Source organism: Eretmochelys imbricata, chromosome 2 (genome assembly GCF_965152235.1).
Source record: "Eretmochelys imbricata isolate rEreImb1 chromosome 2, rEreImb1.hap1, whole genome shotgun sequence".
In the NCBI taxonomy this organism is placed as follows: Eukaryota; Metazoa; Chordata; order Testudines; family Cheloniidae; genus Eretmochelys; species Eretmochelys imbricata.
The window spans coordinates 3,027,924-3,054,197 of record NC_135573.1 but is presented as its reverse complement, the minus strand read 5'-3'; the positions used below and the strand labels follow the sequence as shown (position 1 = coordinate 3,054,197).

General features: G+C 62.0%; 1 protein-coding gene across 1 annotated transcript; it reads left to right on the top strand.

Moving 5' to 3' along the window:
• Positions 1 to 25,636, top strand: SLC39A4 (solute carrier family 39 member 4). Its single transcript, XM_077810646.1, has 12 exons — positions 1 to 210; positions 3,848 to 4,132; positions 16,069 to 16,273; positions 17,098 to 17,348; positions 19,443 to 19,614; positions 20,006 to 20,178; positions 21,383 to 21,544; positions 22,191 to 22,298; positions 22,699 to 22,753; positions 23,814 to 23,966; positions 24,261 to 24,448; positions 25,505 to 25,636. The coding sequence occupies exons 1-12, from the start codon at positions 1 to 3 to the stop codon at positions 25,634 to 25,636; spliced, it is 2,094 nt and encodes a 697-aa protein (XP_077666772.1).
• The last annotated feature ends 638 nt before the right edge of the window (positions 25,637 to 26,274 follow it).

Below are 26,274 nucleotides of genomic sequence, written 5' to 3'. Positions count from 1 at the left end.
ATGGCGCTCCCGGTGCCCCTGGTTCTGCTCTGCCTGGGGGGGGCCATGTGCCTGGGGCGAGGGGCGCCGGTGCCCAGCCAGGAGGAGGTGCTGCAGAGCGTGTGGGCCCTGCTGGCGTCGGGAGAAGGCTCTCTGCCCCATGCTGCCCTGGACTCCCTCTTAAGTATCGTGGCGGCCCGTGTGCAGTGCCCAGCAGTGCCGTGTGGAAAGGTAAGGCTGCAGCCAGGCGCAGTCTGCTCCCCTCCTTCTTCTGCGAGTTGGGAGCAAAGGCTGGGTCAAACTCCAGCCCGGGCGGGAGGGGCGAGGCAGCAGGAACGGCAGGTTCCCACGGGCTTCACGGGGAGTGCCCCGCCTTGGGGTGGGAGAGGCGGGGGTGCCACGCAGTGGGGAGATGTTAAGGGCGGGGGAGCAGGGATGGCTCCGGCCGGAGGAGCATCGCCCTGAGCGATGGGGGAGCCTAGTGCGTCCAGTACTGCCAGTAGCATGGGGGGGGCAGGGGCGGGAGGGTCTCCTGGCTGCCCCGGCTGGCGGCTGGGATCCAGGACAGCTCCGGCACCGGGAGGGGCGGGGAGGCAGCTCCTTGGTTCCCAACAGTTTGCCATCCCTTAACCCCCTACGCCCCTGCCGCAAACACAGGGCGTCTGTCCCCAGACACAGAACCGGCCCCTCGGCCCCTTTCCCGGGCAGGTTCCTCCCCCGGGGTGTTGCCTGCACCGGCCCAGCGGCAGCCCGGTGGGAGCTAGTGTAGACGGGAGCAGGCGCTTCAAGCCCCTTGTGAGCAGAATCAGCCCAGACTGGCCGGGGCGGGTCTGCAGGAGCGGGGTGGAGCCGGGGACCTGCACAGGGCTGGGGCAAGTGCCAAGGGGCTGCCAGGGCAGAGCCAGCCTGTGGCCTCGATTCTACTGCGTCTGTCTCAGCGGCGCCTGGCGGGCTCCGGCCGTTGCCCAGGGCTGCAGTTACTGAGGTGACTCGGACTATTACCATCGACTGGGCCAAATCCTGGGCAGCTTCTGGTCAGGGAAATTCCCCAGGAAGTCAGTGGGAGTTTGGCCTGCACTGCAAGGGAGCAAGGCTCAGAATTCGGGAGCCTGGCACACCTGCTTCGCCTGCGTGTCCATGGCCAACCGAGGGGCAAGGGAAGGGGCACAGGGCCTGTGCGCCGTCCAGTGGGTGAGTGTGCGTGTGCGCACTGCACTCTGTTTGCGTGGTCCCCTTGTGTCTGGCATGTGAGCACTGTGGCAGTGTGGGGTGTGCACTGTTTATATGTGTGTGTGTAGCATATGTAACCTACGTGCGTTTGTGCGCAGTGTGGGGTGCGCAGTGTGGACGTGTGTGCGCGTGTGCACACTGTGGGGTGCGCAGTGTGTGTGTGCACGCAGTGGGGGTGGGCAGTGTGTGTGTGTGTGTGTGCAAGCAGTGCGAGTGTGCAGTGTGTACGTGTGTGTGCACGCAGTGGGGGTGCACAGTGTGTAGGTGTGTGTGTGCACGCAGTGGGGCTGGGCAGTGTGTACGTGTGTGTGCGTGCACACAGTGGGGGTGCGCAGTGTGTAGGTGTGTGTGTGCACGCAGTGGGGGTGGGCAGTGTGTAGGTGTGTGCGTGGATGCAGTGGGGGTGCGCAGTGTGTAGGTGTGTGTGTGCAAGCAGTGGAGGTATGCAGTGTGTGTGCACGCAGTGGGGGTGCGCAGTGTGTACGTGTGTGTGTGTGCACGCAGTGGGGGTGCGCAGTGTGTAGGTGTGTGTGTGCACGCAGTGGGGGTGCGCAGTGTGTACGTGTGTGTGTGTGCACGCAGTGGGGGTGCGCAGTGTGTAGGTGTGTGTGTGCAAGCAGTGGAGGTATGCAGTGTGCGTGCACGCAGTGGGGGTGCGCAGTGTGTACGGATGTGTGCACGCAGTGGAGGTGTGCAGTGTGTGTGCACGCAGTGGGGGTGCGCAGTGTGTACGTGTGTGTGCGTGCATGCAGTGGGGGTGGGCAGTGTGTAGGTGTGTGTGTGCACGCAGTGGGGGTGCGCAGTGTGTACGGCTGTGTGCACGCAGTGGAGGTGTGCAGTGTGTAGGTGTGTGCGTGGATGCAGTGGGGGTGCGCAGTGTGTACGTGTGTGTGTGTGCACGCAGTGGGGGTGGGCAGTGTGTAGGTGTGTGTGTGCACGCAGTGGGGGTGCGCAGTGTGTACGGATGTGTGCACGCAGTGGGGGTGCGCAGTGTGTACGGATGTGTGCACGCAGTGGAGGTGTGCAGTGTGCGTGTACGCAGTGGGGGTGCGCAGTGTGTAGGTGTGTGTGTGCACGCAGTGGGGGTGGGCAGTGTGTAGGTGTGTGTGCGTGCACGCAGTGGGGGTGCGCAGTGTGTACGTGTGTGTGTGTGCATGCAGTGGGGGTGGGCAGTGTGTAGGTGTGTGCGTGCACGCAGTGGGGGTGCGCAGTGTGTACGGATGTGTGCACGCAGTGGAGGTGTGCAGTGTGTATGCACGCAGTGGGGGTGCGCAGTGTGTAGGTGTGTGTGCACGCAGTGGGGGTGGGCAGTGTGTAGGTGTGTGTGCACGCAGTGGGGGTGCGCAGTGTGTAGGTGTGTGTGTGCATGCAGTGGGGGTGGGCAGTGTGTAGGTGTGTGTGTGCACGCAGTGGGGTGCGCAGTGTGTACATGTGTGTGTGCACGCAGTGGGGGTGCGCAGTGTGTACGGATGTGTGCACGCAGTGGAGGTGTGCAGTGTGTAGGTGCGGCCAAGCCGGCGCGGCTACACGGCCATTGTCCGAGGCTGGAGATCTGGCCTCTGAGACTGGCTGCCCGGGGGGGGGGGGCGTGTTTTGCACTGTAGATGAATGCAGTGACTCCAGCTAGAGCAAGCCGGGAGCTGGCCGTTCCCTGCTGCCTGGGGCCGCGCATCCACACACGATGCCCAGCCAGCCTTGCTCGCCTGATAAGAGCTGCCGAAGGTAGATAAGAGGCAAACGGTCCCCTAGGACAGGGCTACCCTGGGGCCAGGTTAGCAGTAGGGTCCCTTCCTGACCTGGCCACCGTCGGACCTGTCCCCAACACGCGGGTGTCTCAGTGCATCGGGCCTGGCAAGAGCTTGGTGTGCGAGCTCACGAGCGAGCCCAGCCTTACCCCCACCTGACATGGGGAAACCGAGGCATGAGGTGGCAAACACAACCGGCCTGCTGGACACAGGTGCCCGGTGCCCACCGCCCCCGAGAGCTGCTGGGTGCTCAGCACGTCCCAGAATCCGGCCCCGCGTCCGGGTGCCAATGTCAGGTGTCCGACTGTGAGACCGTCCTGGTGCAGAACCCCAGCAAGAGCCACTTTCTTCTGATGCAGAATGAGAACTTTGTTAGAATAAGGGAAGCCCTGTGATCCCCAGGGCTGCTGCTTCTCAGAGGGATCTCAGCCAGGGATGGTGCCCAGGGGCCACCCTGTCCCCCTCAAGGGATGGGAAAGGTTGGAAACCCTTGGCCTAGACCCGTCCCCAGCTCCTCGCTGCTGACTGGAAGCAGCCGGGCCCAAAGCTCACACAGAGACTCAGCAACGGCCTGGAGCCAGGCCCTGCGCTGGGGATCCCAGCTCCTCGGGCCCCAGGCTCACTGCCCCAAGGGCACCAAGGTCTGAAGCTGGGGTAAAATGCCCCCTTTGACTCCAGGGCCACACGTCACCTCAAGGGGCTCACCACCCCACAGATGGATCGGGGTAGTTACCGCAGTGCAGCCAAGGGCAGGCGTGGCAGGGCACGCTGGGCATTCAGTGGGCTCTGCAGTCCCCAGGCCATCGTCACAGCTTGTCACCGATGGCCAGAGGCTGCTGGGTCCCAGTGCGGTGTGGTGCATGCCAGCCCCAGCTCTGCCCCTCTCCCCACAGTGCATCACCGTGCCGGACGTCTTCACGCTTGTGGGCAAGGCAGGGACAGGCGACGCCAACCTCACGGCTGCGGAGCTCCCGCAGCTGGGCGCCGGCGTATTGCTCTACCTGACAGACCCCGCGGCCACCTGCGCTGCAGTGAGGGGCGGCCGGTGGGTGGCCGAGGCCGGGGCCTTCCTCACCAGCTTCTCCAGCGGGAATCCCACTGCCGGGCCCACGGCGGAGAAAGTGGCGGAGCTGCTGGGAGGCATGCGGGAGAATTACAGAGACGCAGACAGGCACCAGGTAAGAGTGTGTGTGTGTGTGTGTGTGACTGCCCCCTGCTGGGGAATCGTGTGTGTGTCACTGCTGCCCCCTACTGCAGGGAATGAGATCTGTTTATTATTATTGTTATTGCCCCTTCTGACCCCAGTTTCGCCCTCTGCCAAGTGGCAGCAGATATCTGGTGCTTTGCAGGTCAGCTTCTCAGTGGAAGAGAAATCAGTGACACGGGGCCTCGGTCTATTCTGAGAGTGACTTGTTTATTCACATACATGCACCGGTCCTGGAAAACGGGGGGTGGGGGGAGAAGGGGGTCAAACAGTGTACAGGACAATCCCTTCTTCAGGAATCTGATTCCGGTTCCCAGGGAGCTACTGTGCCTCAAGAACTGACCCTGATACAGAGCAAACTCCTGCAGCTCACACAGCTCCACAAACCCAGGACCCAAACAGTTCTCCCAAGACTGGACCCCTTGCTCACTCACCGCAAACTCGGCAAACTGTGCATCACAGTGTCACCGAGTGACGCCTGTTAGAGCATGATTATTTGTATTCAGCAGCACTTAGGGTGTGTCTACACTGCCTTCTCTCTGGGACTTGGGCACACGTGATTCCAAGCCTGCTCTTCAGCGTCCACACTGCATTGTAAACCTGGGCTTACCATTGCTGGACCCGGGTCTCCCAGTCGTGCTAACGGATCCGTACCGCACTATGGGTCTCACAGCCCAGTCAAGAGCCAACAGGTCCATACTGCACTACGCAGCCCTTTTGACTTGGTTCTGCAGCTTGAGCCAAGTGACAGGGCTGGGACCTGGCTCACCGCGGGACTCGGGCTGGGACCCACCCTCTAGCAGCTCCTGAGTGGTGTCTGACCCAATTCAGATTGGCTTGCGTGTGGATAGATGGGGGGTTTGGGTACGAAGCTGAGTGTCCAGTGTAGACGTAGCCAGGCCCCATTGCACTGGGCTCTGTACTAACATCACTCCCTGCCCTGAAGAGCTCCCCCTCGAGGACGGGCAGAGACGGCAGGTGGAAAGCGCAAACGGGAACAATGAGACGATCGCGGAGTGAAGCAGCCGTGCTGCCGTACGCAGCCTATTCACGACATGCGCGTGCGGGCGTGTGCCCCCGGCCAGGCCCTGGCTGAGCAGTGCACGAGCAGACACGGGCTCAGGGACAGGTCACTGGACAAACCCATGGGGGAGGCAGGGACCCTGCTGCATGGCACCTTGGGACCAGCGCTGGGAGGGCGCAGAGCGAAACCGCTGAGCACGCCCACAGCCGGGTACCGCGAGGGAATGACGCGGGAGGGAGGGGAGGCCAGAGCATCTCTTCACGGAGCCCTAACCAGGGCCCCAAATTGCGATCCCCCTCGAAGGCCGGTTCAGATAAATCCCACGACTGGACAGCTTTGGGACTAGATTCAAACTGGCTCCTCCCGGGCTCTGTGTCCCATGCCCAGCCCTGCCAGTCCTCCCACCCTGGGGCCGGATCGGAGCCGGTGCCCCCTGTTGAGGCAAGGCCCCGTGTCCCTGCTGTCAGCTGGCGTGTGCGTGTTCGGCCTGCGTGCGGTCCCCGCTCGGCGCAGGTCGCTGGATCAGCTGACGAGTCGTTGCCTCGGGAGCGCTGCTTTGGCTGCTCAGTGCGTCCAGCCCAGGCGCTGCCGTGTTCCGGGGCAGCTCCGCGGACGCGGCTCAGTGACCACGGCGCTCGGCCCGCTTTCGTGCTCTCACGCCGCAGTCCATGCGCTCCCCGGCCCGCGAGCGCACGAGGGCCCTGGGGCGAGGAGCGGCTCCGTCAGCGGCGGGACTCGGCGCTGCCCCTGCGGCCGAACCAAGAATGAAGGCGAAGTCCCCCGACTCGTACAGACCAAACCACACAGCCAGCGTACCCCGTCCTGGACAAACCATCCCGAGCCGTCGTCCGCTGAACCGTCCTAGCTTGTACCCGACGGGGGCGGGGGGCGAGAGGGGCTGTACTGGCTGGAATATATTCATGGAAATATCTAGAGCCTGGGACACTAGCAAGAACTTTGCCCCGTTCATGTACTGGACCAGGGCTTAAATCCTCAAAGACTATTTCCCAGAGCCCAGCGGCCCCCCCCGCCCGCCATTCCGGGCTCATGGCTTTATCCCTCGGGTGGGGGCAGGACTTGGGCTTTAACCCTGTGCGGGGGGTGCCAGGGCTCAGGACTTTAGCCCCACAGGCAGGGTGCTGGGGCTCAGGCAGGGTGAAAGGAACTTAAGGGACTTGCCCGTACGCAGGGCCGGGGTCCTGAGTGGCAGGGGGGCTCAACCAGAAGGGGCTGGGCCTCGGGTGAAGGGGGTGGGGCCTTTAAATCTCTGGGCCCTTTAAATCGCCGCCGCTACCCCAAGACTCCCGCAGTGATGTAAAGGGCCCGGGGCTCTGGGCCCTTTTAAATTGCCGGCCTGGGGAAGCTGCCCCCTGCCGATATGGTTGGCTGCGTACTGGCTCTTGCCGGTACGCCATACTGGACAGGACTGGCTGACTTTCACCTCTGGACTCAGGGCTTTAGCCCCATTGGGCGGAGAGGGGCACCAGGGCTCGGGGCTTTAGCCCCATGGCGGGGAGCATGGGCCTGGAGAGGTTGGGTCTGGGACTTTGACTGCGGGGTATAATTCTCAGTTGATTCGGAGTAACTAGGCTATTTGCCAGTGCTGTGTCTATAAGAAGCAAAACAGGCGTTTGGAGCAGGGACATCACAAAAGAGCCCTTCACTAGAAGTGCCATGTCACTAGTTCGACACAGCACTGTCCAGCCATGTGATGGGTTGTTCTTGCTGCGGGCTGTTACCATCTGGGAAATTTTGCTGGGCAGGAAACAGGAGCGACCCCCTTCTTTGTTCCACTGGATTGGGCCGGATTTTTGTGGCCACACACTGGAGTCGGGATGTTAACACCATTTCTAGCACAACAAGCTGGGTGCGGTGCTCTGTAGGTTTGCATTGCTCTGCAGTGCACCAGTCGCTGACGTAGACTGCGTTGTATTTTTGTACAGTCCCATTCTCCGTCCTCCCCAACCCCCTGCCCAGCACTGACTATTAAACTCAAGTCATGCAAGCCCCGTGGCACGGCTCTGCTGTGGTCCCTGGCAGAGGTGGGGCGCGAGGTGTGTGTGGGGGGGAAGTCAGCTTAGAGTCCCTCTCGGAAAACACCAACGCACAGTTGAGGACAGCACTCACAGCCAGGTCCGATTGCCCAGCGGTTCTGTGTGCCGGGATCCTGGCCCATTCCAGTCCCAATGCCCTCTGCTCACGAGCCCTGCGCCCTTCAGTGGAGTGGGGATGGGGCCAGGAGTCTGTCACCCGCCCACCTGCCCCAGCAGTCACCCCTGCTGACTCGAGACACCGTGTCTCCGCCTGGCTGCCCCCGTCACTGGCTGGTTGCGTTGCCCCGGAGCAGCTCAGGCGAGGCCATGGGACAGTCCGTGTGGTGCCAAGGGCCACCCAAGAGCTGGAGCGAGGCGGCTGCGTGAGCCGGGCCCTTTCCAGCCAAGTGACGCTGCCAGGGCTGCTGGCGAGAGAGCTGGGACTGCGGCCAAGGAGGAAATTGGCTGGTTACACTTGTTAGCAAACAGCGCCTGGGGCTGAGGCTGGAACTGGCTGGCAGAGCCCAGCAGGGGAATCCAAACCACAAACTCTGACCCCCCCTCAACACTGGGTAGGGAGAGGGGCTGAGGTCCCCCCCCCCCACAGCCTGTGGGACACCCTAGTCTGTCGCTGTCATGGTAACGCCTTGCCCCCCTCCCCCTATCACCAGATCTCACCTCTAGGGCACTGTGAGGATGTGACGCAGCAGGGAGGGGGGAGTGTTGACCTGGGAATGTGCCCTGGGGATGGGAGACCTGAGAGCCTGTCACCTGAGCCAGGAGGGGGACGGGGAGGGGGAGGTGACACCTCTGCCCAGGAATGTGAACAGAGGCTGCAGGAGAGAGTTGCTGGGGGGGTTTAGTTTCAGTTTGGGGCTGGGTGGAGGAACGCAGGGAACCCCAGGGCTGGGGTCTAAGCTCCCTGCTCCCCCAGAAGGACTTGACTGAGGGGTCCTGGGTGTACCCACAACCTCTGTTGTGGACTATGTTCCTGTTGTCCAATAAACCTTCTGTTTTACTGGCTGGCTGAGAGTCTCAGTGAATCCCAGGAAGAGGGGTGCAGGGCCTGGACTCCCCCACACTCCGTGACAATAGGTGGCAGCAGTGGGATCCACTGTACCCCGTGACCGGCGCTTCCTGCAGTAAGTGACTTGGGAACAGTAACACGAAGGGGGATTGACGGGGACCAGGTGTGCTGAAGATTCAGAGAGAGACGGTTTCAGGGGGCGGTTAACCCCTGGGAGTGTATGACCAGAAAGAAGGACTTTTGCAGTAACAGGGTCCCCCGGGGATCGCAGCGAGCAGTCCCAGGGGCGGAGGAGTCTGCAGCTCGACCCTGGCAAAGAGGTGGTGATCTCAAGAAGGACTGGCACCCTCGGGGTTCTTCCTGGAAACAGTGGAAAACTGCCCAGGCCTGTGAGTGGCCAGCAGGGAGATGTACGCTAAACGCCTTAAGAGCGACCTGGTGGAGCTGTGCAGGCAGAGGGGGCTGTGCATCGGGAGGTCCACCAAGGAACAGCTGATTGCCCAGTTGGAGGAGAGGGATCGCTTGGATGACCCGATCCCTGTCCCTGAAGGAAACTGCCCGGTGGATGCAGCATGGGCCCTGGGGCCTGACCGTACTGGGGGGGGTCAGACTGCTGATGAGGACATCCCAAGACCCTTCCTACCTATGCCTGGGGGAGGGGTTGGGGGAAGCCCAGTGAATACCAAGGGCACCCTGACCCCGGCAGCCAGCAGGGGATCCTCCCGGTGGAGCTCCCCATCCCTGGAGCGGAGGCGGCTGGAATGAGAGAGGGAGATGAAAATGAGGGAGCTGGAGGATCATGAAAAACAACGTCAACATGAGCAGGAGGAGAAGGAGAGGGAACGTCAGGAGAAGGAGAGGCAACGTAGGCATGAGCAGGAGGAGAAGGAGAAACAAAGACAGCATGAGCTGGAGCTGGCCAGGCTGAGGAGCAGTGGGGCCCTGGCTGTGGTGAGTGCGTGGGGACCCAAGACTGCAAGGAGCTTTGATAAGTGCTTCCTGGCCCAGCGTAAGGAGGGGGAGGACATCGATAGCTTCCTGACAGCCTTTGAGAATGCCTGTGAGATGCACAGGGTTGACCCTGTGGACAGGCTCCAGTTTCCAGAGTATAAAAATATTGCTCGGGCATGTAGGAATGAAATTAGGAGGGCCAAATCGCACCTGGAGCTGCAGCTAGCGAGAGATGTTAAGAGTAACAAGAAGGGTTTCTTCAGGTATGTTGGCAACAAGAAGAAAGCCAAGGAAAGTGTGGGCCCCTTACTGAATGAGGGAGGCAACCTAGTGACAGAGGATGTGGAAAAAGCTAACGTACTCAATGCTTTTTTTGCCTCTGTCTTCACGAACTAGGTCAGCTCCCAGACTGCTGTGCTGGGCATCACAACATGGGGAATAGATGGCCAGCCCTCTGTGGAGAAAGAGGTGGTTAGGGACTATTTAGAAAAGCTGGACGTGCACAAGTCCATGGGGCCGGATGAGTTGCATCCGAGAGTGCTAAAGGAACTGGCAGCTGTGATTGCAGAGCCATTGGCCATTATCTTTGAAAACTCGTGGCGAACGGGGGAAGTCCCGGATGACTGGAAAAAGGCTAATGTAGCGCCCATCTTTAAAAAAGGGAAGAAGGAGGATCCTGGGAACTACAGGCCAGTGAGCCTCACTTCAGTCCCCGGAAAAATCATGGAGCAGGTCCTCAAAGAATCAATCCTGAAGCACTTACATGAGAGGAAAGTGATCAGGAACAGTCAGCATGGATTCACCAAGGGAAGGTCATGCCTGACTAATCTAATCGCCTTATATGAAGAGATTACTGGTTCTGTGGATGAAGAGAAAGCAGTGGATGTATTGTATCTTGACTTTAGCAAAGTTTTTGACACGATCTCCCCAGTATTCTTGTCAGCAAGTTAAAAAGGTATGGGCTGGATGAATGCACTATAAGGTGGGTAGAAAGTTGGCTAGATTGTCGGGTTCAACGGGTAGTGATCAATGGCTCCATGTCTAGTTGGCAGCCGGTGTCAAGTGGAGTGCCCCAGGGGTCGGTCCTGGGGCCGGTTTTGTTCAATATCTTCATAAATGATCTGGAGGTTGGTGTGGATTGCACTCTCAGCAAATTTGCAGATGATACTAAACTGGGAGAAGTGGTAGATACGCTGGAGGGCACGGATAGGATACAGAGGGACCTAGACAAATTGGAGGATTGGGCCAAAAGAAATCTGATGAGGTTCAATAAGGATAAGTGCAGGGTCCTGCACTTAGGACGGAAGAACCCAATGCACAGCTACAGACTAGGGACCGAATGGCTAGGCAGCAGTTCTGCGGAAAAGGACCTAGGGGTGACAGTGGACGAGAAGCTGGATATGAGTCAGCAGTGTGCCCTTGTTGCCAAGAAGGCCAATGGCATTTTGGGATGTATAAGTAGGGGCATAGCGAGCAGATCGAGGGACGTGATCATCCCCCTCTATTCGACATTGGTGAGGCCTCACCTGGAGTACTGTGTCCAGTTTTGGGCCCCACACTACAAGAAGGATGTGGATAAATTGGAGAGAGTCCAGCGAAGGGCAACAAAAATGATTAGGGGTCTGGAACACATGACTTATGAGGAGAGGCTGAGGGAACTGGGATTGTTTAGTCTGCGGAAGAGAAGAATGAGGGGGGATTTGATAGCTGCTTTCAACTACCTGAGAGGTAGTTCCAGAGAGGATGGTTCTAGACTATTCTCGGAGGTGGAAGAGGACAGGACAAGGAGTAATGGTCTCAAGTTGCAGTTGGGGAGGTTTAGGTTGGATATTAGGAAAAACGTTTTCACTAGGAGGGTGGTGAAACACTGGAATGGGTTACCTAGGGAGGTGGTGGAATCTCCTTCCTTAGAAGTTTTTAAGGTCAGGCTTGTCAAAGCCCTGGCTGGGATGATTTAATTGGAGATGGGTCCTGCTTTTGAGCAGGGGGTGGACTAGATGACCTCCTGAGGTCCCTTCCAACCCTGATATTCTATCATTCTATGATTCTATGATTCTCACCCCGTTTCTGGACCCCAAAGCCGTGGAGGTGTACAGCCAAATGAAAGGGCCGGAGGCAGGGGACTATGAACTGTTCAAACAGGCCCTGCTCCGCAAGTTTGGGCTGACCCCCGAGATGTACCGGAGAAGGTTCCGGAGTCAGCGTAAAACGCCTGAAGTCAACTACCTACAACTGGTCAACCGGATGCAGGGATATGCCGGCAAGTAGACAGCTGAGGCCCAAGCTAAAGAGGACCTGCTTGACCTAATCGTACTGGAGCAACTGTATGAACAGTGCCCTTCCGACCTGAGGCTGTGGTTGGTGGACAAAAAGCTAGAGAACCCCCAGCACGCAGGGCAGCTGGCCAACGAGTTAGCGAACAGTCGGTCAGGGGGTAGCCGGGAGGAGTCCCAAAAGAACAGGCCCCCCCGATGCAGAGAGAGAGTCACCATGGGGCCTCCCAGTGGGGAAATAGGGAGAACCCCCTCCCAAGGGGAACGCCTGGCGTCGGGACCCTCCGACCCGCTCGAGGGGACCGACGTGACCTGAGCTGCTATCACTGTGGCCAGAGAGGCCACGTACGGACCCAGTGCCCCAGGCTCAGGGACAGACTGAGCGGACCCAACCTACCCAGGGTTAACTGGGTAGGGACCCAGATGGATGAGGGGAAGATGGCTCAGGCAAGGGGGGCTGCCAGTTTACCACCTGCTCAGGAGGGAAGAGTACCCCAGGCCAGCTCCGCCAGAGGGCTGGAGGCTCTGGACTCAGGGTTCTCGGTTTACAGGGTGGGCGCGGGGCTGTCCCTCCGGAGAGAGTGCCTTGTTCCCCTGGAGGTGGATGGGAGGAAGGTCAATGGATACTGGGATACGGGTGCGTAGGTGACGCTGGCCCGGCCCGAGGTGGTGGCCCCAGATCGGGTGGTGCCCAACACCTACCTGACCCTGACAGGGGTGGGCGGGACCCCATTTAAGGTGCCCGTGGCAAGGGTACACCAGAAATGGGGGGCCAAGGAGGGCCCCAAGGATGTGGGGGTACACCACCATTTGCCCACTGAGGTTTTGATGCGGGGAGACCTAGAGGACTAGCCAAGCAAGCCCCAGACCGCCCTGGTTGTGACCCGTAGCCAGAGCCGGCGAGGGGCACTGCGCCCTGATCTCGGGGAGGGTACCACACCGGAGGCGCAGGACCCTTCCCTGGTGGGGAGGGAGCAACGAGGGGCACGGCTCAGAGAGGCGGAGGCCTCAGACCTGGCCACTGAGGGGGAACCGGGCCCCATCCCTTCCCCAGCCGCTGAGTGCCAGGCCGAGTTGAGGAAAGACCCCTCCTTGTAGAAGCTCAGGGACCTGGCCGACCTCAGTGAGGGACGGACCATGAGGAGAGGCTGCCAGGAGAGGTTCCTGTGGGAGAAGGGGTTCCTGTACCGAGAATGGGCTCCCCCAGGGGAAGTGGAGTCCTGTGGGATCAGGAGGCAGCTGGTGGTCCCCCAGAAGTATCGCCGCAAGCTACTGTACCTGGCCCATGACATCCCCCTCGCAGGGCACCAGGGAATCCGGTGCACCCGGCAGAGGTTGCTACAGAACTTTTACTGGCCTGGGGTCTTTACCACGGTCCGGCAGTATTGCCGATCCTGTGACCCCTGTCAGAGGGTGGGGAAGGTCCAGGACAAGGGAAAGCGGCTTTGAGACCTTTGCTCATCATAGAGGAGCCTTTCCAGAAGGTGGCCATGGACATCGTGGGGCCTCTCAGCAAGACAACCCGGTCGGGGAAGAAATACATTCTGGTGGTGGTAGATTTTGCCACCCGCTACCCCCAGGCAGTGCGCTTAGCTTCCATTGAAGCAGACACCGAGGCAGATGCGCTCCTGACCATTTTCAGCCGAGTGGGGTTCCCCAAGGAAGTCTTGACAGACCAAGGCTCCAACTTCATGTCGGCCCTGCTCCGGTGCTTGTGGGAGAAATGTGGGGTCCGGCACAACTGGGCCTCAGCTTATCACCCCCAGTCCAATGGGCTGGTGGAGAGGTTCAATGGGACGCTAAAGATGATGCTGAAAACCTTTATGAACCAGCACCCGCAGGACTGGGACAAGTACTTACCTCACCTGCTGTTCGCGTACAGGGAGGTGCCCCAGGAGTCTACTGGATTTTCGCCTTTCGAACTGTTATATGGCAGGAGGGTGAGTGGCCCCCTGGACCTGATGAGAGACGAATGGGAGGGGAAGGCCACTCCCGATGGAGAGTCAGTGGTGGAGTATGTCCTGATCTTCCGAGAGAGACTGGCTGAACTCATGGGCCTGGCCAGGGAGAATCTGGCCAGAGCCCAGAAGAAGCAGAAGGTCTGGTATGACCGCACGGCGCGGGCCCGTGCCTACGCCACCGGGGATCCGGTGATGGTTCTCATCCCCGTGAGAAAGAACAAACTACAGGCCGCCTGGGAGGGCCCTTTCAAGGTCATCAAGCAGCTCAATGAGGTAAACTACGTGGTGGAGCTGTCGAACCGGGCGCACCACCGCCGGGTGTACCATGTGAATATGATGAAGCCATATTATGCCAGGGGGAATGTGGTGTTGGCCGTGTGTGGACAGTGGGAGGAGCAGGGAGATGACCCTTTAGTAGATCTATTCCCTGGGACCAGAGCTGGTTCCCCCCTGGAAACAATTCCCCTCTCGGATCAGCTAACCCCTGCCCAGCAAGCTGAGATCGGGGGGTGCTGCATCCGTATCGACAGCTGTTTTCCAGCCAGCCTGGACGCACTAATCCGACTGTCCACTGGGTGCAGACAGGGTTGCACCCGCTGAGAAGATGCTCCCCCTTCCGAGTCACAGGGAAGACTGCTCAGGACCTGGAAAGAGAGGTCCGGGACATGCTGGCTTTGGGGGTGATCCAGCCATCTGCCAGCCCTTGGGTCTCGCCGCTGGTGCTGGTCCCCAAAAAGGATGGGTCAGTCCGGTTCTGTGTGGACTATCGGAAGCTCAATGCCATCACTGTATCTGATGCCTACCCCATGCCCAGGTCTGACGAGCTCCTAGACAAGCTGGGGGAGCTCGGTACCTTACCACCATGGACCTTACAAAGGGCTACTGTCAAGTGCCGCTGGATGCAGATGCCCGGCTGAAATCGGCCTTTATCACCCCTCTGGGGCTCTATGAGTTCCTGACCCTGCCTTTCGGCCTCAAGGGAGCGCCGGCCACCTTCCAGCGCCTGGAGGACCAGCTACTGAGGGGGATGGAGAGTTTTGCCGTGGCGTATATTGATGACATCTGTGTCTTTAGCCAGACCTGGGAGAACCACGTGTCCCAGGTTAGACAAGTGCTGGACCGACTCCAGGGGGCTGGGCTGACTGTAAAAGCGGAGAAGGGCAAGGTGGGGATGGCGGAAGTATCTTACCTGGGCCATCAGGTGGGGAGCGGCCGCCTAAATCCGGAACCAGCCAAGGTGGAGGTGATCAGAGACTGGCCCGCTCCCCACACCAAAAAGCAGGTCCAAGCCTTTATTGGGATGGCAGGATACTACCGAAGATTTGTGCCCCACTTTAGCGCCATAGCCACCCCCATCACTGAGCTATGCAAGAAGGGGAAGCCAGACAAGGTGGTCTGGACCGAGCAGTGCCAGGAGGCTTTCCGGGCGCTGAAGGAGGCTCTGGGCAGTGGCCCAGTTCTGGCAAACCCAGACTTTGACAAGCCCTTTGTGGGTGTTCACCGACGCCTCAGACACGGGACTGGGGGCGGTGTTAATGCAGGAGGATGAAAAGGGGGAGAGACACCCCATCGTGTACCTGAGCAAGAAGTTGCTACCCCGGGAGCAACACTACGCGGCCATCGAGAAGGAGTGCCTGGCCATGGTGTGGGCCCTCTAGGAACTAGAGCCCTATCTCTTCGGGCGACACTTCACCATCTACACCGACCACTCTCCCCTGACCTGGCTGCACCAGATGAAAGGAGCCAACGCCAAGCTCCTGAGATGGAGCCTGCTCCTGCAGGATTACGACATGGACGTGGTCCACGTGAAGGGAAGTGCCAACCTGATAGCGGATGCGCTGTCCCGGAGAGGGGGCCCCGAACTTCCCCAGGTCACTGGTCAGCGTGACCCCGCTCAGTTCAGTCTCCAAGGGGGGAGAGATGTGAGGATGTGACGCAGCAGGGAGGGGGGAGTGTTGACCTGGGAATGTGCCCTGGGGATGGGAGACCTGAGAGCCTGTCACCTGAGCCAGGAGGGGGACGGGGAGGTGACACCTCTGCCCAGGAAAGTGGAGGGAGACTGCAGCAGGGAACTGCTTGGGGGGGGGTTTAGTTTCAGTTTGGGGCTGGGTGGAGGAACGCAGGGAACCCCGGGGCTGGGGTCTAAGCTCCCTGCTCCCCCAGAAGGACTTGACTCAGGGGTCCTGGGTGTACCCACATACTCTGTTGTGGACTGTGTTCCTGTGGTCCAATAAACCTTCTGTTTTACTGGCTGGCTGAGAGTCTCAGTGAATCCAAGGAAGAGGGGGGCAGGGCCTGGACTCCCCCACACTCCGTGACAGGCACATCTCATGGTACCTGGGGGGGTCCTAAAGCTCCAGGCCCTGGAGTCAGGGGATTACGGGAGACTCGCAGCGCAAACACCCAGCAGCTTCCAGACCTGTGGGCTGCTGAAAAAAGCAGGAGACGTTCCCCCCCGCCCCGATACCCCCCTTTGGTATTTCTCATCTCCTCTTGGTGGGCGCTTTCTCGCTCTCCTTACCCTGTGTGTCCCACCCCCCGCACCGCGAATCCACCCGTCACAGCTGCTGGGGGAGCCCAGACCCATGGGGCGGAGGTGGGGCTGGGCTGGGAGCCATTCTCATCGGCACTCTCTCCCCAGCCGTGCCTGGACGCGGGCCATGTCCTGCAGGAGAGCGCCGCGGTCTCTGGCCGGGTGACGGCTGACGTGGCCGGGAAGATGCTGGTGATGGTCATGTACCACGCGCTGCTGGGGGACTGCTTCCACGCCCTGCCGCCCCCCCATTATTTCCTGGGGTACATCTTTCGTCACTACGGCAACGAGTCCCAGAACCTGACGCTGGCAGGTGAGTTGGGGCAGCTGTGGCCAGGGGTAACCGAGGGCTTGGTTCTCCTCCCCACCCCCCCAGGCTCCTCCTTGCAGGGCCCCAGAGTCCTTTGCAGCAGGCCACTGAGGGAGGGCTGGGTCCCCAGGGGACGGCTGGTGGGGACGGTGCTTTGCTGAGCCCCCACCCCGTGGGAAAGGATGGCACAGGTGGATGGGTCCTGCAGCCCTTCAGCTCCGTGGCCAGCGGGCACTTGGCACGGGTTTCCCTGCCAACGGGGCGTGTGCCATCTGCTGGCTCCAGGTGTGAGCAGGGCGCTCTCCGGTGGTAGGCTCAGGGACAGCCATGAGCCCGGTCCCTGCTGTCGCTCCAGGCCAGGACTGGTGCCAGTTCTGAGCGGCCCCCGGGCAAAGCCCTGCTCCGGCCCCCGGCAGGCCGATGGTGTGACGCAGGCTAATGCGTCCCCATTGCACCCCAGAGACCTGGGCTCCCGACAGCCTGGCTGGGCTCTCCCCACTCGCCACGGGAGCCGGGTCCAGAGGGGGAAATTCCTGCAAAGCCCCATCCCAGCCCCCGCCTCAGCAACGCCCTCTCCAGGGTGCGGGGGAGCAGCTGGGATGAATTTCCCCGACCATGTTCCACTTGACAACGTCAATGGTGCCCGGCTGCCCACTCCTGGAGCTCTGGGCAGCTTGTGCGCCAGCATCCCCGGGCCCCAGCCAGCTCTGAGCCCTGGGGTGAGGGAGGATTAGAAGGGGACAGGGCAGGAGGCTGCAGGGGAAGGGCCGCTCCTGCCCGGGGGCGACTGGGCAGGGAGCTGGCATGACAGGGTTGCCCTGGGACAGGCCTGACTGCACTGATGGGCCATCTGGCCTTGGGGCCAGAGGATGAGCACGCGGACCACCACCATGGCAATGAATCACACGCCGATCACCACACGGAGCCCGCATCAGCTCCCCATGACAGCCAGCGCCACGGCGATCACACAGACCCCGACGATCACTTGGACCCGCACCCCGGCGACACGCTCAGGAAGCTGAGACGGAGCCTCCCCGGGCAGCGGGCGCTGGATGATCCCGGTCTTGTCTGGGACACGGTAGGCAGCAGGGCCACTGCTCTCCCCAGGTCAGCTGTCCGAGGGACCCAGAGTCCAGGGCAGGGGCATCTGGAGAATCACTGGGTTAAAGGCCAGAGGGACCCAGATCATAGTCTGACCTCCTAGGTGTCACAGGCCTCCAGCACCCCCATGCGAACCCCACAGCTGAAACGTGACCGATGCACCCCAGCCCACAGGCAGAGCACAGCAGGGACTGAGGGGTACCGGTGCCCGAGGCCCCGCAATGGCCCAGTGAGCTACACCCAGCGAATCCTGGCAAGTGACCCACATGCTGCAGGGGAAGGTGACCCCCCTGAGGTCCCTGCCAGTCTGACTGGGGGGAAACTCCTTGCCCACCCCACATGTGGGGATGTCAGACCCTGGGCATGTGAGCAAGAACCAGCCAGCCAAACACCAGAGAAAGGGACTGCCATCCCCAGTGCTTGAGGAAGGAGATAAATCCTCCAAGGATACACTGGGACAGATCCCTTCCTGAACCCGCCGGTGGCCGGCTGAAGCCCTGAAGCATAGACACAAACCGGAAGTGAGCCCTGGGCTGCCGAGCCCTGCCCCCACCATCACCAGCCACCCACCAGAAACGCATCCAGCTCTCTCCTTCCTAACCCCAATTCAGTTGCTCTCCCCAGAACCACTAGTGGGAGGCTGTCCCACAGCCCAAGAACAGAACCCAGGAGTCCTGATTCCCAGGCTCCCTCTAGCCACACTCCCCTCCCAGGGCTGAGAACAGCCTTTCTCAGGGCAGTGAGTACTGCCTGGAAGCAGTCTGGCTGGGCAGAGGCCTGGGGGCAAAGCTGTGGGATAGGGAAGTTTCACACCCACGTTTCAGTTTGGGGCTGGAGTCGTGTCCTGCTGTCTGGTGCGCAAAGGGCAGTCACAGACCTCGGGGCAGGTCTCAGTGGCAGGAAGCAAAGAGCGTGGACTGCACCCTCAGCAAGTATGCAGATGACACTAAACTGGGAGGAGAGGTAGATACACTGGAGGGGAGGATAGGATACAGAGGGACCTAGACAAATTGGAGGATTGGGCCAAAAGAAATCTGATGAGGTTCAACAGGACAAGTGCAGAGTCCTGCACTTAGGACGGAAGAATCCCATGCACTGCTACAGGCTAGGGACCGAATGGCTCGGCAGCAGTTCTGCAGAAAAGGACCTAGGGGTGACAGTGGACGAGCAACTGGATAGGAGTCAACAGTGTGCTCTTGTTGCCAAGAAGGCCAATGGCATTTTGGGATGTATAAGTAGGGGCATTGCCAGCAGATCGAGGGATGTGATCGTCCCCCTCTATTCGACATTGGTGAGGCCTCATCTGGAGTACTGTGTCCAGTTTTGGGCCCCACACTACAAGAAGGATATGGAAAAATTGGAAAACATCCAGCGGAGGGCAACAAAAATGATTAGGGGACTGGAACACATGACTTATGAGGAGAGGCTGAGGGAACTGGGATTGTTTAGCCTGCAGAAGAGAAGAATGAGGGGGGATTTGATAGCTGCTTTCAACTCCCTGAAAGGGGGTTCCAAAGAGGATGGATCTAGACTGTTCTCAGTGGTAGCAGATGACAGAAGGAGGAGTAATGGTCTCAAGTTGCAGTGGGGGAGGTTTAGGTTGGATATCAGGAAACATTATTTCACTAGGAGGGTGGTGAAGCACTGGAATGGGTTACCTAGGGAGGTGATGGAATCTCCATCTTTAGAGGTTTTTAAGGCCCAGCTTGACAGATCCCTGGCTGGGATGATTTAGTTGGGGTGGGTTCTGCTTTGAGCAGGGGGTTGGACTAGATGACCTCCTGAGGTCCCTTCCAACCCTGATAGTCTATGATTCTATGAAGAGCCACCAGCCCAGGCAGTGTGGCAGCAAGAGCATTATGCTTGGGCCTCGGGCTGGCAGCGAACCAGGGCAGAGCAGGCTGAGAAGCAGGAAACCTTCTGAGGGTGGGCTAGACCCATGTCGCTGGAGCCGGGACAAAGCCCTGGAGAGGCCGCTATCCACTGGCTGAGGGCCCTGGGCCGTGGGGGGCTCAGATCCGTGGCTTGGGTGCCCCTGACTCCGTCAGTAACTCACCATCTGTGTTTCCAGATGTGTCTGAGTCCCGGCGACCTCCTGGAGATCTACAGCCTCGAGCCTGACGCAGGGATCTCTGGCCCGGACTTCACCAGCCTCAGCCCAGCTCTGATCCAGCAGCAGCTCAGCGGGGCCTGCTCTGTCCTTCACCTGAGCGTGCCCAGCGGCCGCCTGACCGTGGCAGAAAGTGAGGCCCTGTCTCCTGTACTGCTTTCTGTGCCGAGCCGGGGCTGCCGGGCGAGAGGGGCCCTGTGGCTGGGCTTGGCGGTGCTCGTGTGTTATGTCCCGCCTGGGTTAGAACAAGGGGCAGCCCCCGGGGCGTGCGGAGATCTCTCCATTTCCAAGCAGCTGGTTGTGGGGCAGGATGCGGTGGCCCCGGTGCCCCATGTCCCCACAGCCGCTAAGAGCGAGTGCCCCCCCCCGCCCCCTCCCACGTCCTGTGCCCTGCGGGGGCAGACCCCAGCTCCTTCCTGCCTCAAGTGCCTGGGGGAGGAGCTGGGCGGGGGCATCGGGCTGGCTGGGAGTACCGCGTCCTGCCCTGTGCGGGCCGGGGTGGGTGACACCCGCTCTCTGCGCAGGGTACATCTATGGCTCGCTGGCCACGCTGGTGATCTGCCTGTGCGCGCTGCTGGGCATCGTCCTGCTCCTGTGCACCGTCTGTGCCAGCACCTACCCTTACGTCATCCAGGGCTTCGTCAGCCTGGCCGTGGGCTCGCTCACCGGGGACGCCCTGCTCCACCTCATCCCCCAGGTGAGCTGCCGGGCCAGCCGGGGGTCCGCGCCTGGGCACTGCGTGCACAGCTCGGAAATGGGCGTGGGTGAGCACCCCAGTGGCTGTGTGCGTGGGCACAGGGGCGGGTGCACATGGGTGTGCGTACGGGCATGTGGGAGTGTGTGTGGGTGTCACGGCGTCCCTGGGCGCTGCTCTGGAACTGCTCCCCATGAAGCCAGGCAGGACTCTGGGGCAGTCGCCTTCCTGTGAGCAGCCTGTCTGCAGGACACACAGCTCACCCGGCTTCCCCCTTCCTGGGTCTGACCCCGGAGCATTCAGCCTCCTCTGCCCCTCCGTGCACTTCCCCCAGCGAGTCCGCTCAGGCGGGGTCCTGGGGAAGCCAGAGGGTCCTGCCCCACAACTCCGCAGTCAGACGGGACTCTCAGCCAGCCAGCAAAACAGAAGGTTTATTAGACGACAGGAACATGGTCTAACACAGAGCTTGTAGGTGCAGAGAACAGGACCCCTCAAGCTGGGTCCATTTTGGGGGGCAGTGAGCCAGACAACCCCGTCTGCACTTCACTCCATGTCCCCAGCCAGCCCCAAACTGATTCTCCCTCCAGCCCCCACCCCTCCTCTGGGCTTTGTCCCTTTCCCCGGCCAGGAGGGCACCTGATTCCTTTGTTCTCCAACCCTTTAGCTCTCACCTTGCAGGGGGGAAGGGCCCAGGCCATCAGTGGCCAGGAAACAGGGTGTCGGCCATTCTCTGTGTCCAGACCCCTGCACACACCTGCTCTCTAGGGCTCTGCAATGATCATACACACTTACCCCACCCCCTAGATACTTAAGAACTGCCTAGGAGAAACTGAGGCACCCCCACACTATTCAGAGGAACATTAAGAACAGTTCTGCTTCGTCACAGCGGGCATGTGAGAGTGTGTGAACATGGATGTACGTATGGGCACGTGGGTGTGCATGTGGGTGTAGCTATGGGCACGTGGGTGTACATGTGGGCACGTGGGTGTACATGTGGGCATATGCGAGTGCGTATGGGCACGTGGGTGTGCAGACGGCTGCATGCGTGCTGGCCAGTGGCGGGGCGGGGGGGAGAATGCACATGGGTGTGTGGCAATGGCAGGGGCGTGTGCTTACACACGGGGAGTGCGTGGACAGAGAGCGGGAGTCCCAGCGTGCCCAAGCGATTCCCCGCCCCGGCTGAGACTCCCTAGTGCTGTCGTTGCAGTTCCTGGGCCTGCACTCGCACGCGGACGAGGGGCACGCGCATGGGGCTGAGGAGGCCGGGCCCAGGGACACCACCTGGAAGCTGCTGGCCGTGCTGGGTGGCATCTATGCCTTCTTCCTCCTGGAGAAGTTCTTCAGCGTCCTGGGGGGCGACGAGCCCAAGGTTTGGGGGGCGATGGAGGCAGGGGGCAGGTGGGGGAGGGAGATGGGGTATTTTGGCGGGGCGGGATTCACAGAAAAAGCAGGTGCTCTCCCCTGGCAGCCAGCACTGACCCCAATGCCCCAGTGCGGCACTAGGGGGTGCTGTGGTGCTGGGAGCAGAGCAGGGGCTCAGCAGGGGGCGCTGAGGTATAGGGAATGGGGCAGGGGCTCAGTAGGGGGCGCTTTCCCCTGGCACTCAGCCCTGACCCCAATGCCCTGGGTGGGGTAGGAGGTGCTGTACTGCAGGAAGGGGGCTCAGCACGGGGTGCTGGGAGGGGGGCTCAGCAGGGGGCGCTCTCCCCTGGCAGGCAGCGCTCACCCCAATGCCCCAGGGGGTGGGGGTAGTGGGAACTCTGCTGCTGGAATGGGTTAAAGATCTCCTGGCCCTTTCCCCGTGTCTTAGCCAACACCCCGTCAGGCGCTGCCTGGCTGCCTCCCTGCCTCCCGTTGGGCATAGGTGGTGCTGGTGCTCCATGCCCTGGGCTGCGGGCGGCTGTTGCACCTGCCATGCCCCCGAGGCGGGTGCCCGCGGGGCCCGGGGGCCGCTCCCTGTCGGTGCCATGGCGGGCGGGAGGGCGCTGGGTGAGCTGTGTGTGTTGTTCTGGCAGGAGGAGGCTGGCGGGGGCCACCCGCACGACCACGCCATGACCTTGCAGCTCTACCAGGCAGAGCAGAAGAGGAAGAAGCAGGAGAAAGGAGCCTCGCAGGCCGACCTGGTAAGGCCCAGCCCCCCGGATGGTGGGGGGGGATGACGCAGGCTGCAGGGCGGGGCCAGCCAGGTGGGCCTCACCCGTTGGGCAGCGCCAGGTACAGCCCGGTGAGCACGTCCCTGAACGTCGCCTCCCCCTTGCTAACTTTGCAGCCTGGCACAGCTCTGGGGCTGGCCTGGCAGTGAAGGGGTTAGGGGCAGTTCTGGGTCCTGCTCACGGCTGCCCTCTGCTGGGTGGAGTGGGGCGCGTGCCTGGCCCTGCTGGGGGTGTGGCCAGGGGTCCCAGGGTCACTGCTCGGGTGGAGGTCTGGGCCCCACAGGGCATCCTCAGGCAGCTGCTGCCAGCAGAGGGCTCCCCCAGGTGAGGGCCAACCCTCATGCTCCCTGTCCATCCCTCCCTCCTCCAGGTCACCGCGGAGGAAGCCAGTCTCAGCAAGACGGGGCAGGGGAGACGCACCCGGGGTGAGTGAGTTAGTGCCTCTACCCCGCAAGGGGCGCCAGCCCTGTGAGCCCCTCGGTGCCACTCTCCAGCCCCAGCACCCCCCAATCAGACCCCACCCAGCCCAATGCCCCCCAATCAGACCCCCCCACCCCAACCTGGGAACCCCCAATCAGACCCCACCCAGCCCAACGCCCCCCAATCAGACCACCCCAACCTGGGAACCCCCAATCAGACCCCACCCAGCCCAACGCCCCCCAATCAGACCCCCCCACCCCAACCTCGGAACCCCCAATCAGACCCCACCCAGCCCAACACCCCCCAATCAGACCCCACCCAGCGGGGGTAGGATCAGCTCAGGCACTGGAAGGCTGGAGCAGAGGAAATCCCTGGGGTAGGAGCCACCCTGTGTCTGGGGGGCCAGGGCAGGTGGGACCTACAGCCTCTTACCCGCAGCCCCGGGGCTTCATCTTTCTGCTGCTGCTCCTGCCTGGTGCCCCCGGCACTTCGCTGCCCCTGGTGCACTCACCCCCCAGCTTAGCGGTTTGGGAAAAGCAGAAATATTTGTTGCTCCCCCAACCCAGGTGGGACTTGAACCCACAATCCCCAGCTCCGGAGGCTGGTGCCTTATCCATTAGGCCACTGGTGTGGGAGCTGCTCTCACACTCACACAGTGACAAGGGCTTGACATTGTTCCACCCCAGCAGAGGCACCAGGCCTGGGGCCACCTGGGTCTTCGGGGCTTCATGACCCATCCCTAAAGTATCCGCCGTTCACTGCTGTCAGAGACGGGCACCAGGGTCGCTGGGCTGAGCCTGTGCAGGAGGGGGCGGGGATCCTGGCAAGCTGGGCCTGGGGGTCTGGGTGGGTGGGGCCGGGGATCCCAGGCTGGCTGGGCCTGGGGCTGTGGGCAGGGCAGGGGACTCAGGCTGGCTGGGACTGGGGGTGTGGGTGGGGCAGGGGACCTGGGGGTTGGGCCTGGGGGTCTGGGTATGTGGGGTGGGGGGCCCCAGGCTGGCGGTGGTCTCTCCATTGGGAGGGGACTGGCCCCTGGCCCAGCCCTGACTGCCCTTCACTCCACAGAGCAGCGCATGATCCCCTACATGATCACCATCGGAGACGCCATCCACAACTTCGCCGACGGGCTGGCCGTGGGGGCCGCCTTCTCCACCTCCTGGAAGACGGGGCTGGCCACGTCGCTGGCCGTGCTGTGCCACGAGCTGCCGCACGAGCTAGGTGGGCGGCTGCCCCGGGGGGTGGGGGAGTCGCCGGATGCTCAGCCAGCGCTGGGCTGCCCCAAGGCCGTGCTGCGGGGTATTCAGCCCAGACCCCCAGGGGAAATTTCCCAGGGACTCCGGCCCGGGACCGGCTCAGAGCCGCTCTTACCGGGCTAGCTGCGGGGTGACTCCAGGCTCCGGCTGGGCCAGCCAGGGGAGGTGACGCCCAGCCCAGGCTGGCGTGGTGGGGGGTGACCGGCCGCCCAGGCGAATGGCAGCCCCCGCTGACGGGCTCTCGTTCCCGCCCTGCCAGGGGACTTCGCGGCTCTGCTGCACGCGGGGCTAAGCGTCAAGAAGGCCTTGCTGCTGAACTTCGGCAGTGCCCTGACCGCCTTCCTCGGCCTCTACATCGCCCTCTCGGTGACGACGGGCGAGGAGTTCCAGGCCTGGATCTTCACCGTGGCCACGGGCCTCTTCCTCTACGTGGCCCTTTGCGACATGGTGAGCGGCTCGCACGCAGGCTTCCCCTGGCTACGGACCCCTGCCCTGCCCCCATGCCCAGCTTGCGAGAGTCCTAATCCAAGGGTCCTGCTGAGAGCTGAGTCTGGGGGTGTGGGGAGCCCAGGGCTGAACTAGCAGGGGGCTGCGGGTCGGGATTGAGGGGCATCGGCAGAGCTGGGGGAGTGGGGAGCCCAGGGCTGGGCTAGCAGGGGGCTGCGGGTCAGGACTGAGGGGTGTCAGCAGAGCTTGAGGGAGGGGGGAGCCCAGGGCTGGGCAAGCAGGGGGCTCCGGGTCGGGATTGAAGGGTGTCGGCATAGTGGCATGGGGGGTAGCCTAGTACTGGCTTTCTCCACAATGCCCCTCGTTTTCATTAGCCCTCCCCCGCCGTTCCCTGTCACACCCGCCCCCCTCCGTCCAGCCCATGGGCACCGACCTCCCGCTCCCAGCCGGGGGTTCCGGCAGAGCTCCCCAGCTCCGCGGGCTGGCCAGGGCGTCCCATGGCTGGGAGCCCTGCGGGGAAGCCGGGGCAGTGCAGCGAGCACGCGCCCCGTCAGGGCGGATCCCTGTGGGCTGTGGTGCCGAAAGCGGGGTGGGGACTTGCTAGGGGGCGCGCTCCCTTCAGGGTCCCTAATGGCTGTGGTGTGCCGGCCCAGCGCGACGGGGCGCTGCCTTTCGGATGAGACGTGAAACGCAGGCCCCTGCTCTCTTGCACTCAGCAAAGCTCCCAGGGTACTTTCCCGCTGCTGGGGCCTTAGCCCCTTGTCCTGGCCGAACCCCAGTGAGGGCGCTTCCCTTCGGCCCCCCCTGCAGCTGGGATTTATCTGGGCAGTGGTGCTGTGGCCGTGAGCCAGTTGCCCTGACCCACCCCAGAGGTGGCTGCATTTCAGTGGTGGGCGCTGTGAATCCTGCTGGGAGAGCTGTGGGCCCTGCAGTGCTGCAGCCTCTGACCGAGTCGCCCTCACAGTGCAGGGCTGCCAGGGCCACGCGCCCCAGGCTGCGGCTCCGTACCGGGCACGGTGGGTGCAGGCCCTGCCCTAACCCCCCTTTCCCTTCCAGCTGCCCACCATGATGAACGTGAAGGACAAGCGGCCCTGGCTGCTCTTCGCCCTGCACAACCTGGGCCTGCTGGGGGGCTGGGCCATCCTGCTGCTGCTGTCCCTGTATGAGGAGAACCTTACCCTGCTGTGACCCCTGCCCGGCCCCCCATGGACCTGAGCCCACAGGGGGAGGTGGGGCTGCTTCCAGGGGGGAGGGCCACAACCAAGCAATGGGCATGACTGAGGGGAGGCTGCTCTTCAGCGATGCCCGTGGACTGTCTGCAGAGCACCCTGTACCCCTGTCTGTTTGTGCTATTTATTGGGAGAGCAACACCCCCTGGGCCCTGGGTGGGCACTCAGAGGCATGGCACCGTTCACACCCAGCCCCCGGTCCCTGGGTGGGCACTCAGAGGCATGGCACCGTTCACACCCAGCCCCCGGGCTCTGGGTGGGCACTCAGAGGGATGGCACCGTTCACACCCAGCCCCCGGTCCCTGGGTGGGCACTCAGAGGGATGGCACCGTTCACACCCAGCCCCCGGTCCCTGGGTGGGCACTCAGAGGGATGGCACCGTTCACACCCAGCCCCCGGTCCCTGGGTGGGCACTCAGAGGCATGGCACCGTTCACACCCAGCCCCCGGTCCCTGGGTGGGCACTCAGAGGCATGGCACCGTTCACACCCAGCCCCCGGTCCCTGGGTGGGCACTCAGAGGGATGGCACCGTTCACACCCAGCCCCCGGTCCCTGGGTGGGCACTCAGAGGGATGGCACCGTTCACACCCAGCCCCC